The 11,916-nt window shown below is 57.4% G+C and overlaps 3 protein-coding genes across 3 annotated transcripts in view; all 3 read left to right on the top strand.

Annotated features, from left to right (window-relative positions):
• Positions 1-2,270: 2,270 nt before the first annotated feature.
• On the top strand, positions 2,271-2,498 carry GUITHDRAFT_83039 (hypothetical protein; the record flags this gene model as incomplete). Its single annotated transcript, XM_005818473.1, has 1 exon — positions 2,271-2,498. A coding segment is annotated over one exon (228 nt), but the record flags the coding sequence as incomplete, so codon positions are not given.
• Positions 2,499-2,843: 345 nt separating this feature from the next.
• Positions 2,844-3,302, top strand: GUITHDRAFT_83032 (hypothetical protein; the record flags this gene model as incomplete). The annotated part of the gene is made up of 1 exon (XM_005818472.1): positions 2,844-3,302. A coding segment is annotated over one exon (459 nt), but the record flags the coding sequence as incomplete, so codon positions are not given.
• A 7,848-nt stretch (positions 3,303-11,150) lies between these two features.
• GUITHDRAFT_83033 (hypothetical protein) overlaps positions 11,151-11,916 on the top strand; it is a gene marked incomplete at both ends in the record, with an annotated part of 1,104 nt that continues 338 nt past the window's right edge. The window contains one exon of the mRNA XM_005818471.1: positions 11,151-11,849. Within this exon, the coding sequence (XP_005818528.1) occupies positions 11,151-11,849 (699 nt within the window). The remainder of the gene's footprint in view (positions 11,850-11,916) is intronic.

Below are 11,916 nucleotides of genomic sequence, written 5' to 3'. Positions count from 1 at the left end.
TGCTTGTTCTTCTGCACACCCTGGGGGTCTTGGGGTCTCCTCATACATACCTCACGTCTTATCCTTCTATCTCTCCCTCTTTCTGCATCTGGGCTGCTGGTCGTGATTCTGCTCTCTGTCTCTTCATTCTCTCTGTGAAATCTTTTTCCCTTTCTCACCTTCTCTTAAAACATCCTATCTTGTAAACATGTCAAACATCTTATCTTTTAAACATCTCAAACATCCTATCTTGTAAACATCTCTCGTTGTCTACTGCTTGTTCATATTTCCTGTTTCTCACCCTCTCTCTCTCTCCCTTCCCTTGTCTTTCTCTCTTCTCTCGTTGCTCTCTCGTTGCTCTTCCCTGTCAAGCTGCTTCTCTTTCTAGCCTCAGCTGTCAGCAGAGAGAGAAAGCGAGACGCGGGAAGAGGGAGAAGAGGAGAGGGAGAGGAGACAAGTGAAGAACAGAAAAGCGTACCGTCAGAGGAAGCGCAGGGGAGACAAGGGAGAGGAGAGGGGATAAAAGATAAGAGAGCGAAAGAGAGGAGACGAGGAGAGAGGAGGCGAGAGCTTCTCTCTTGGAGAGGAGGTAAGGATGGAAGAGGAGAGGACAGTAGAGTAGAAAGGCGATCATAAAAGCGAAGAGAAGGGAAGAGGAGAGGAGAGAGGAGGGGTGGAGAAGAGACGAGCAGAGTGGGGGAAAGCTGAGAGCAGAGAGCGGAGAAGAGAAATGGACAGGAGGGAGGTAGTGGAGTGCAATGACAAGGGGAGCGGACAAGGCAGAGGACGAGTAAAGAGAGATGGAGGAGCAAGGAGCAGGGGGAAGAAGGAAAGAGACGGAAAGAAGGAAAGAAAGGGACTGCGAGGAGCAGATCTGACCGGAGAGAAGAAGATCTTGCATGAGAGGAGGGGAGAGGGGAAGCAGGTGAAAGGAGAGCAGATCAAACAGAAGAGAAGATCAGATCAGAGGAAAAGGCTGGCGGAGAGGAGAGTAGATAACGGAGAGAAGGCTCTATACGTGAGCACAATAGGGTAAGGAGCCAATGCAAGGGGTGTGGAAGGTGGCTCCATATGTCTCCACAACAACGGAAGGTGTAACTGTAAGGACTGCGAGACACAAGATGAACAATGTAGGCACAAGAGTAGAAGGCTAGATTGTGAAGATGAAGATGAACAATGTAGCCACAAGAGAAGAAGGCTAGATTCTGAGGAGTTTACTAGAGACTTGTAAGAATAAACATCCAAACATTGATCAAACAATAAGCTTGTATTCAGGGTGCACACTTAGTAAAATATACCCCCTGGATCCTTGTTGTTTAATCTCTCCAATCGTCTCCAGACATGCAACCATATAAGCAACCATATGAGGCTGCACAGTCAGTAAGATGTACCCCCTGGGTTCTCGTTGACTACAACCATGCGTTTCTAGACTTGCAGCCATATGAGCAATACTCGTCATCATATCCATTGCACAGTTTGTATACCATTCCACAATCCCAGCATGACAACTCGAGCTCCTCTTCACATCTCTTGCAGTGTCGCTCCTTTATCAAGCGTCCATCGCGACATACTGCGGTTTCCATCGCGTCGAGGTGCTCAAACACATCATCACATGTGGAGCATCTCCATACAAAATAATTATCTGTGCAGGTCTTGCAGGCAGACAATCTATTGCACTCTTCAGAAGGTGTCCAAGAGCAGCACATCTGGCACATAAAGTTGGCATTGTTGAATTCCTCGATCTCTGTCTTGCATAACTCCATGTACCTATCAAAGATAATGTCCTTGACGTCACTCAAGCAAGAGTTCTCAAGATTGATCCTGTTGAACTTCACAATCAAAGGATTCATTGTCGTTTTTTCCACATCAGACATCCACCTTGTCATTTCTTGATCAGATATCTTGAAATGATTGCAATCTATCCTTTTAAAAGATCCTGAAGCTCTGTATGCCCAGCCCCTTGATCCCTTTGGTCCTCTCCCTAGTAGAAAGCCACCCGCCTCAGCCAATCAGCAGCAAATGCTTAAAAGGCAGCAACAAGACATACCCGGAAGGTACCATCGCACACAAAAGGCAGCAACAAGACTTCTTCTTCTTTTTTTTAGTTTTACACTCCCCCGTAGCCGCTGGTAGGATTAGCTTTTCTTTTTTGGACCACCCCTCCTCCCTTCTCTCCCCTCCTCCTACCACCCCCTACCCCTCCCTAGTCCGGCCTCGCACCCCCTCGCTCCCTCGCTGCACGTACCCCCTTTATCCCCTCCCCTCCCCTCCTCTCGCTCCTCGGCCCCGCCATGGCAGCGGACCAGGGAGCGCTCCGGTCCTTCATCTGCCCCATCAGCATGGCGCTCATGACCGACCCTGTCACCTGCTGCGATGGCCACACCTACGAGAGATCCTCCATCGAGACCTGGCTCCGCCATCGTCTCTCCAGCCCCCTCACCGGCGCCCTCCTCCCCTCTGACCACCTTGTCCCCAACCTCGCTCTCCGCAGCGCCATCCAGGAGTGGCAGGAGCGACACGCGCTGCTCGTCCCCAGCTACGACGTGGAGATGGAGGGGCAGCCTATCTCAGCAGGCTCCTCCCAGACCCTCTACATAGGTCACCTCCGCCTGCAAGGAAGGAGAGCAGGGCCCGGCAAGATCAAGGTAGCCGTGCTCAAGCTCAGGCAAGACGACGGCGGCAGACAAGCCGCGGTCATGCTCAGACTCGGGCCGCATCCTCGGCTTGTACGCTACATGGGGCAGAGCCAGGACGCCGACGGCTGTCCCCTGCTGCTGACCGAGCTCGCCGAGCTGGGGTCGCTGAGGGAGGCTCTGCTGGGGAGGCTGGCGGGGCAGGTGACGCGAGGGCACCAGACGGCGATGATGGAGCAGATCGCGCAGGGCATGGAGCACCTGGCTGAGCAGCGGGTCGTGCACCGGGACCTCGCGGCTCGGCACGTGCTGGTCATGGGCTTCGACAAGGAGGACGTGGGGAGGACGTCGGTGAAGGTGGCGGGGTACGGGCGGGCAGGGGAGCTGGTGGACGGGAGTGACGGGAGGGTAGCGGGGCGAGGGCTGCCGGTGCGGTACATGCCCCCAGAGTCCATGCAGAGAGGCCGGTGCTCGGAGAAGAGCGACGTGTGGGCCTACGGGGTCACGTGCTGGGAGATCCTGACCTCGGGCATGACCCCCTACTACCCCATGACGGACCCGACTGTGATCGGGTACGTGTGCGGGGGTGGGAGGCTGCCTCGAGAGCACCTCCTCGGAGGATGCCCGGACGGGTTGTGGGCCCTGCTGGAGAGCTGCTGGGCGACGAGGGAGGAGGACCGCCCGAGGTTCGCCGAGCTTGCTGTAGCTGTTGGAAGAGCCGGAGCCGAGGGGGATGAGGGGGCTACTGCATGGACAGGGTCAGACAGGACGCCTGGACAGCAGCGGGCAGGGGCCGGCAACCAGTCGCTATGCCGAGGCATACGCAGCATGGCAGAAGCTGCATGGAGAAGGATCGGAGAGGCAGCGGGGGGAGGGATCGAGGCGGTGGCGAGGAGAGTCAGGAAGCGCAAGTACGCAGAGCTCGTGGAGCTGCAAGAGTCAGCTTGCACCGCCTTGGAGTCCACGGGCAGCGACGCTCTCAGCTCGCTGAGGACGGGAGCTCAGGCGCTGTCGGCAGCGGTAGGGGCACAAGACGGAAGCGGGATGGAGCAGCCGGCAAGGGAGGCATGGAGGCTGCTGAGGACGGGAGCCGACGACAGCATAGAGGCGGTGATGCAGGAGATGAGGACGTACGAGGCTCTCGCGGAGGTACAGCAGGCTGCGTGCGAAGCCTTGGTCAGCATGGCTCAGCACGGGGAGGCTGACAAAGTCAAGGCGCGAGAAGCGGGAGCGATCGAGGCCGTCGTCAGCGCCATGACCACGCACGCAGACGACGCGGGGGTACAGCAGGCTGCGTGCTGGGCCTTGAGACATACCGTCAGTGTCATCAAAGAGAGCCAGGCGCGGGCGCGAGAGGCGGGAGCGATCGAGGCCGTCGTCAGCGCGATGACCAAGCACGCGGACGACGCGGGGGTACAGCAGGCTGCGTGCTGGGCAATGAAGCATACCGTCAGTGTCATCGAAGAGAGCCAGGCGCGGGCACGAGAGGCGGGAGCGATCGAGGCCATCGTCAGCGCGATGACCAAGCACGCAGACGACGCGAGGGTACAGCAGGCTGCGTGCGAGGCCCTGGACTACATTGTTAGCTTCAGGGATGAGAGCCAGGCAAGGGCACGACAGGTGGGAGCGGTCGAGGCCGTCATGAGATGCCTCGATAGGCACGCGAACGACTTGAAAGTACAGCAGGCTGCGTGTGAGGCCCTGAAGTACACAATGCAGTACTTCCGATACCAGGGCACAGCGAGAGATGCGACACCGATCGAGGCCGTCGTCAGCGCCATGACCAGGCACCACAGCAACGCAAAGATACAGCAAGGTCTATGCAAGGTGCTGACAGCGATAGCCGAGAGCCACGAGCAGAACAAGCTCCCGGCCATGCAGGCGGGAGCGATCGAGGCCGTCGTCAGCGCCATGTCCACGCACGCAGACAAGCAATGGTTACAAAATGATGGATGCGAGGCCTTGCGCAGCATGACGGAGGGCATGGCTGACAGCCAGGCGCGGGCGCGGGAGGCGGGAGCGATCGAGGCCGTCGTCAGCGCCATGTCCAGACACGCGGACAACTGGTGCTTGCAGTGGTCAGCATGCGAAGCCCTTGAGAGCATGACGGAGGGCATGGCTGACAGCCAGGCGCGGGCACGGGAGGCAGGAGCGATCGAGGCCGTCGTCAGCGCCATGTCCACACATGTGGACGAACGATGGCTACAGTGTGATGCATGCAAGGCCTTGCGCAGCATGACGGAGGGCATGGCGGACAGCCAGGCGCGGGCGCGGGAGGCGGGAGCGATCGAGGCGGTAGCGAGGGCGATGCAAAGGCATGAGGGCAGCGGGTGGTTGGAGGATAGCGCGATGGAGGCTCTGAGCAGCCTTGCTAGCGACAACTCGTACAACATCCGACGCATCCGACGGCTCCGAGGCGCCGCCCTGCCTCCCAACATCCCCGACACCCGTGCTTCTGAGGCGGGCCGACGGCTCAGGTCCGTGCTCGAGCGACGCGATGCCGAGTGATGGGGAGGGTCGTGGTGCAGCTGGAGGGGAGGCGGGGATGGCGGGGAAGGGACAGAGCTTGTTCGTGCTGCTAGGGGCAAGAGCTGGCTGTGAGACGAGCGTCGAGCAGGGGGCTGAAGCTTTCTCAGCTTGTCGGTCAATGTTGCGGTCAACCTTGATTGTACCTGATAGAAGCGCGTCTTGCTCTCTACCTCTCAGCTCCTCTTGTCCTCCACCCCCATGTCTGTCTATGCGGGCTAGTGCTCGCTTCTGCTCTACGGCGCAAGCCGACAGCCCAGCTGAGCATGGCAAGACGCCATGCGACATCCGATGTGAGCCCGGGGAGAGAGGGCATGACGACGTCGCTGCTACAGGCGAGGAGGCAGCGGAGGGGATCAAGGACGGAAGGAGGAGAGAAGCGGAGGGGAGGGAAGGGAGGAGGAGACTTGTATCATGTGAGAGAAGCTTGAGCAAGGTTGGCTCTTACCTTCCCTCCTCTCCTCTGCCGTTCCCTCCTCTCTCCCCTCCTCTCTCCCTCCAGCTCATCAGACGCGAGGAGATGGCCGGGGAGGCTGCGGGGCCGACCGGCTAGACCTGACGGGGCAGGGGCGGAAGGGGTGGAGATGAGGGGAGACGGGGAGGGTAGGGGGTCATGCGAGTAGGGGGTGATGTAGGGGAGGAAGTTGACCAGACGCGAGGGGAAGAGAGGGGTGGGTACGGACAAGGAGGGGTGGGGGGTCATGCGAGGGGTTCCAACCCATCCAAGCATGAGGTAGGGAGTGAGAAAGAGGAGCGAGATGGAGGCATGTGCCCAGCAGCTGGAGAGGTAGCCAGGACTTGTGCTGGGGTGCTGGTGGGAGGTCTGATGAGGGAGAGAAAGATGCGAGGAGAGGGAGAGAGCTGACATGGAAATCGGCGGTGACGGAGGTCGCGGATGAAGAGTAGCTGAGGCTGTCAGAGCTCTGACGGACAAGGTCGACGGGTAGGAGGGGCAGAGGCTACAGCGGCAGGAGCGATGGAGGAGAGAGGAGAAGGAACAGCAGCAGGAGGGGAGGGGAGTGTGTGCTGTGAGGAGAGGTAGGGAGGGAGGGGAGGGAGGGAGCGGGAGGACGGAGGGGCATGAGAGGAGAAGGAGCTGAGGGGTGAAGCTAGTCTACAAGCTCCTCTACAGTCCTCGTGGTGCTTGAGCCGCTTGATGGCAGCTGGAGTCCAAGAAGGCTCTGATGGCTCTAGCGCTCACAGATGACACATGCGTGCTCCACTCGCTTGATGCTGCTTGACACATGCGTGCTGAAGCGTGTCGTCACCTTGATGGCAGCCTCGCTCAGAGCTGCCGCGTGTCGTCACCTTGATGGCGAGTGCCCGGGCCGCAGGCGTCACGTCAGCAGCAGCCTCTTGTCTTGCATGTCGGGTTACGGTGCTGGAGGAGGTGAGAGGTACCCAGAGGTCTGGCTCACGGGGGGGCGATGAGGCGGAGGCTCTAGTGACGTCTAGTCATCATGGATGTTGCTTGGGGATCACCCAAGCGCTCTTAGACGCATGACCGTGACACGAGCAGCCTCGGCTTCAAGTTGCTGGCCACACGGTCCTCGACCTACGGCCACAGCTGCACCTCAGGCCGTGAACGTAGCGATCAGGCTGAGGTCGCTATCACAGACTCAGAGGCTTGGGCGGGATCGGAGAATCGATTTGATTTCATTCGTCGCATCCTGACTATTGATCTTGTACAGACAGTACGGACCGAACACGATGAAACAGAGTCTGAGTCTCAGGCCCCGCCCACGGCCGGGCCAGTGCCGGGATGGGAGTTCCCGGGGCCCGGGCCGCGCCCGGGCCGGTCACCGCCCTGCCGGTGTACTTACCTTGCCCGTGTAGTTACCCTGCCGGTTGGGTTGAACATTTCATGCCGGGAGGGAGGAGAGGAGAGGGAAGAGAGAAAAACGAAGACGTTGAAGGACTTATACTCTCTTGTCTTCTGTTCTCTTCTGTTCTCTTCTGTTCTCTTCTCTTCTCTTCTGTTCTCTTCTGTTCTCTTCTGTTCTCTTCTGTTCTCTTCTCTTCTCTTCTGTTCTCTTCTGTTCTCTTCTGTTCTCTTCTGTTCTCTTCTGTTCTCTTCTGTTCTCTTCTCTTCTCTTGTCTTGTCTTGTCCTCATCTCTCTCCTCTCCTCTCCTCTCCTCTCCTCTCCTCCTGTACTTTATTTCACTTCTCTTTTCTTCTCTTCTTATCTCTTCTCTTCTTATCTCTTTTCTTCTCTTCTTCTCTTTTTCTCTTCTCACTTCATTTCATTTCATCTCTCCTCTCCTCTCCTTGTCTACTCCCACTTGTTCTCTCGTCTTCTCCGCTGTTTGACTATCCTCCTCTGCGTTTTCCCCATCTGCCTTCTCTCCGTTATCTACTCTCCTCTCCGCCAGCCTTTTCCTCTGACCTGATCTTCTCTTTTCTTTGATCTGCTCTCCTTTCACCTGCTTCCCCTCTCCTCTCCTCTCGTGCAAGATCTTCTTCTCTCCGGTCAGATCTGCTCCTCGCAGTCCCTTCCTTTCCTTCTTTCCGTCTCTTTCCTTCTACCCCCTTCTCCTCGCTCCTCCATCTCTCTTTACTCGTCCTCTCCCTTGTCTGCTCCCCTTGTCATTGCACTTCACTACCTCCCTCCTGTCCATTCCTCTTCTCCGCTCTCTGCTCTCTGCTTCCCCCCTTCTCTGCTCGTCGCTTCTTCACCCCTGCTCTCTCCTCTCCCTTCTGTTGCCTTCGCTTTTCTGATCGCCTTTCTACTCTACTGTCCTCTCCTCTTCCATCCTTACCTCCTCTGCAAGAAGAGAAGCTCTCGCTTCGTCTCTCCTTGTCTCCTCTCTTTCGCTCTCGTTTCTTTTATCTTCTGTTCTTCACTTGTCTCCTCTCCCTCTCCTCTTCTCCCTCTTCCCCCGTCTCGTCTTTCTCTCTCTGCTGACAGCTGAGGCTGGAAGAGAAGCAGCTTGACAGGGAAGAGCAACGAGAGAGTAACGAGAGAAGAGAGAAAGACAAGGGAAGGGAGAGAGAGAGAGGGTGAGAAACAGGAAATATGAACAAGCAGTAGACAACGAGAGATGTTTAAAAGATAGGATATTTAAGAGAAGGTGAGAAAGGGATAAAGGTATCAAAGAGAGAATGAAGAGAGAAAGAGCAGAATCACGACCAGCAGCCCAGATGCAGAAAGAGAGAAAAATAGAAGGATAAGACGTGAGGTATGTATGAGGAGACAGACGCGAGCGGAAACAAGAGCAAAAGAACAAGCAGAAGAGAACAAGAAATGTTTGCAACATAGACATAAGAGAGGCAGAGGGAGACAAGCCGTCAAATTATGAAGAAGGATGATGACGAGAGAGACAGGAGCGAATGCGAAGCTCTCGGCATATGATGGGATGAGAGGCTTCAAGTGCTCGTAAATAGCAGGAGATTGTTGTGCTTGTGTTGCAGCTGACGCAGCTGTCACTGTGTCCTAGAGCTCTCCGAGACTTCCCAGGGACAGGAAGGTAGATAAGAGTACATAGACGAACAGCCTTAGGGAGACATGAAGGAAGGGAGAGAAGAGAGGATATTCCAAGCCGGCTGATGTAAGCTCCTGTAGCAGGTTTCTCCTGGAGGTAGGGTGTACTGCCCACCCGCATCCAGTGGTATTCTATAGGGTAGGGTAGGATCATATCACAGGAAGGGGTGGTCGTGAAAGTGCTTGTATGTTTCATTGTGCAAGAGGGGTTTGAAGGAGCTTGAGAGATGGTGAGGACAAGCTTGTCTTGTCGCTAGAGTGTGAGATGGCTTGTAACTGCTGCAGAGAGTAGGAGACGTGACAACATTTAGAAGAGAGGAGAAGAGGGGAGGGAATTATATTTCCTGTCTGGTTTGTTGTATGTTTTTTTTTTTTGGCATTCTCGTTTGCAAGTAGAGGGAAGCTAGAAACATTGCGCGCTCCTAGAGCTCTCTGAAGGTCCCAAGGAGAGAAACTTGTGCTGTGTGTAGATGACAAGCCTTAGGTTTATGTGTAAGACAACAAGATCGAATAACCCCTCAAGGCAACTCTCGATGACGTGACACTTGTGACAGGCGTTGAGATCTGTTGGGCCTTGTCCCCTCCTGCTAGTCTGGTACGGCATGGGGAAGAATGTACATCCACCAGCTAGTGCCCAGCAAACGACCAGCTGGACTATCCCCGACGACATCAGCTCTGACCTCAAGAAGCTCTTTCAGACCCCTCGAGACTCCGAGGATTACAAAACGATTCTCAACAACCTCCGCATGGCTCTCGGCGTCGACGCGTCGGCCCTCATGCCGCACGCAGGCCCTGACAAGCTCTCGTACGACGACTACGAGGTCAGAGTCGCAAGAGAGTGGGAGCTCGAGCGCAAGGCCAGCAGCCTCGGCGACCTCAACATCCTCCGAGTCATGGCGGAGTGCATCCCCGGCGGGAGCACGGCGAGTCCTCTTGCGGGGCTACAGGGGATGACGGAGAGCGCTCTATCGGCTCTATGGCAGACGGCGATAGGGAGGAGGCTCGAGGAGGCGCTGAGGAGGCCGGCGGAGGCAGGAGGGCGGGCGGGAGGAGACGGTCCGACATCGCACAACAGCAAGTTTGCGGTGAATGAGTCAGACGGTACAGGCAGCGGGGAGGTGCGCGAGGCCGTGTACGGGAAGATCGAGGAGTACTACGGGGGGCTGATGGAGCGGATCGGGCTACCTCAGACGGAGCTGATGAAGGCGATAGAGGAGGAGCACTGCAAGGGCAAGGACGCGGAGGAAGCGTTCACGACGAGCAACTACGGGATCAGGACGACAGCCAAGGAGGAGTGGCTCAACGTCACAGACCCGGAGAGGAGGCGGAGGCTGTCGGACGGGACGCGGGTGATCCGAGGGATGGAGGAGCTGAAGGCGCTGGACACGGCGATCAAGGCGGGGCTACAGGAGGCGGAGCTGATCGCGCTGCAGCTCTACACAGGTAAGAGAGAGATAGCGAGAGAGGGAGAAGGAGCATGTGAGAGGAGAGAGGAGCAAGAGAGCGTGAGAAGGCTGACAAGAGGCTTGCTATGACAGGGCCGATGTACTTCAAGTACAACTCTGTTCTTCGAGCTCCCAAAGAGCTCCTCCGAGACTCCAACAAGCTCCCCAACAAGTACACGACGACCATCCACTGCATCGTCAGCGGCATCGTCAAGCTGTCTCGTCACACGCCTCTGCCCGATGATCGGCAAGTGTGGATTGGACTGAAAGGCCTGAAGCTGCCGGAGAGCTTCCTCAACGAGGACAAGCTCGGGGTGTCCGGAGGAGTCGAGTACGGGCTGCTGAGCACGACGACAGACGTCAGGACGGCGATGCAGTACGCCGGGGAGGAGGGAGAGTCGATCGTGTTCGAGATCAGCTGCGGGGCGATCGACCGGGGGGCGAGCTTGACGTTTGTGTCTCAGTATCCGGGGGAGGGGGAGATGCTGTATCCACCGCTGTCGTACCTGGAGGTGGTGAAGACGCCGCGGTACAGGGAGGTAGAGGGGAGGCGGGTGAAGGTGCTGGAGCTGAAGATCAACGCGAACACGATGAGCTTGACGATCGAGGACTTTGTGGGGAAGAGGAAGCAGCTGTACGTAGGGCTGATGGAGAACCTGGCGAGGGAGGTAGAGCGAGACGTGAGGGGGTGGGAGGGGAGGATCCAGGAGCGGCTCAGGACAGCAACGGCTGACTCTTGGTTCAAGCGCCATCAGGGTTTTGTTCAATCGATCGTGGAGGAGTGCTGGGGGCTGGTGGAGGCAAGCAGGGCGAGGGAGTCGGGCTGGTACAACGAGGAGTCAAGATACAAGGAGGCGATCGAGCTGTCGAACCGAGTCAAGGACATGGCGATCAACAAGCTCAGGCACTGGATCGAAGACACTCAAGGAGACAGGAAATGTAAAGCCCTTGCGAGAGAGCCGATGCAGTCAGTGTACTGGAGGACGATGGCGGGTCTGATGTACGAGATCAGCTCGCGGACTCCAGCAGGCGATGACGGCAGACGAGAGCAGAGCAAGAGGCTGTGCGAGATGTACGGCTTGTCGATGTCAAGGTCGGGCCAGCACGGGGAGCCGTCGACAGTGACGGCGGTGGTACGAGGACAGGGGGAGCTGATCGGGCTGCTGAAGGCGGGCGGGTACGACATGGACGAGCGGACGGAGGACGGGAGGACAGGGCTGCATGTAGCGGGGATGCTGGGGAGGGCGGGGAGCATGAGGGAGCTGATAGAGGCAGGAGCAGAGGTAGGAGCGAAGGACGAAGAAGGGAAGACGATGGTACACTGGGCGGCGGAGTATGGGCATGTGGAGGTGCTGAAGACGGTAGAGGAAGAATGCGGGAAAGAGACTCTGAGGACCTTGATGGTGGACAAGGACAAGCACGGCATGACATGCGCGCACTGGGCGAGTGAGGGAGGGCACTTGGAGGTAGTGCGGTATGCTGCAGAGACATGCGGGGAGGAGGTGCTGAGGGAGAAGGACGAAGACGGCAAGACATGCGCGCAGTATGCGAGTGCTGAAGGGAACTTGGAGGTGCTGCGGTATGTTGGGGAGACATGCGGGGAGGAGGTACTGAGGGAGAAGGACAATAACGGCAAGACATGCGCGCACTGGGCGAGTGAGGGAGGGCAGTTGGAGGTGCTGCGGTATGCTGTAGAGACATGCGGGGAGGAGGTACTGAGGGAGAAGGACTTTGACGGCAGGACATGCGCTCACTGGGCGAGTCTCAGAGGGCACTTGGAGGTAGTGCGGTATGTTGGGGAGACATGCGGGGAGGAGCTGCTGAGGGAGAAGGACAATGACGGCTGGACAT

The sequence above is a fragment of the Guillardia theta genome (genome assembly GCF_000315625.1).
Source record: "Guillardia theta CCMP2712 unplaced genomic scaffold GUITHscaffold_303, whole genome shotgun sequence".
Taxonomy (NCBI): domain Eukaryota; class Cryptophyceae; order Pyrenomonadales; family Geminigeraceae; genus Guillardia; species Guillardia theta.
Note: the sequence above shows the minus strand (reverse complement) of the source record. Positions and strands in the feature narration are given on the sequence as shown.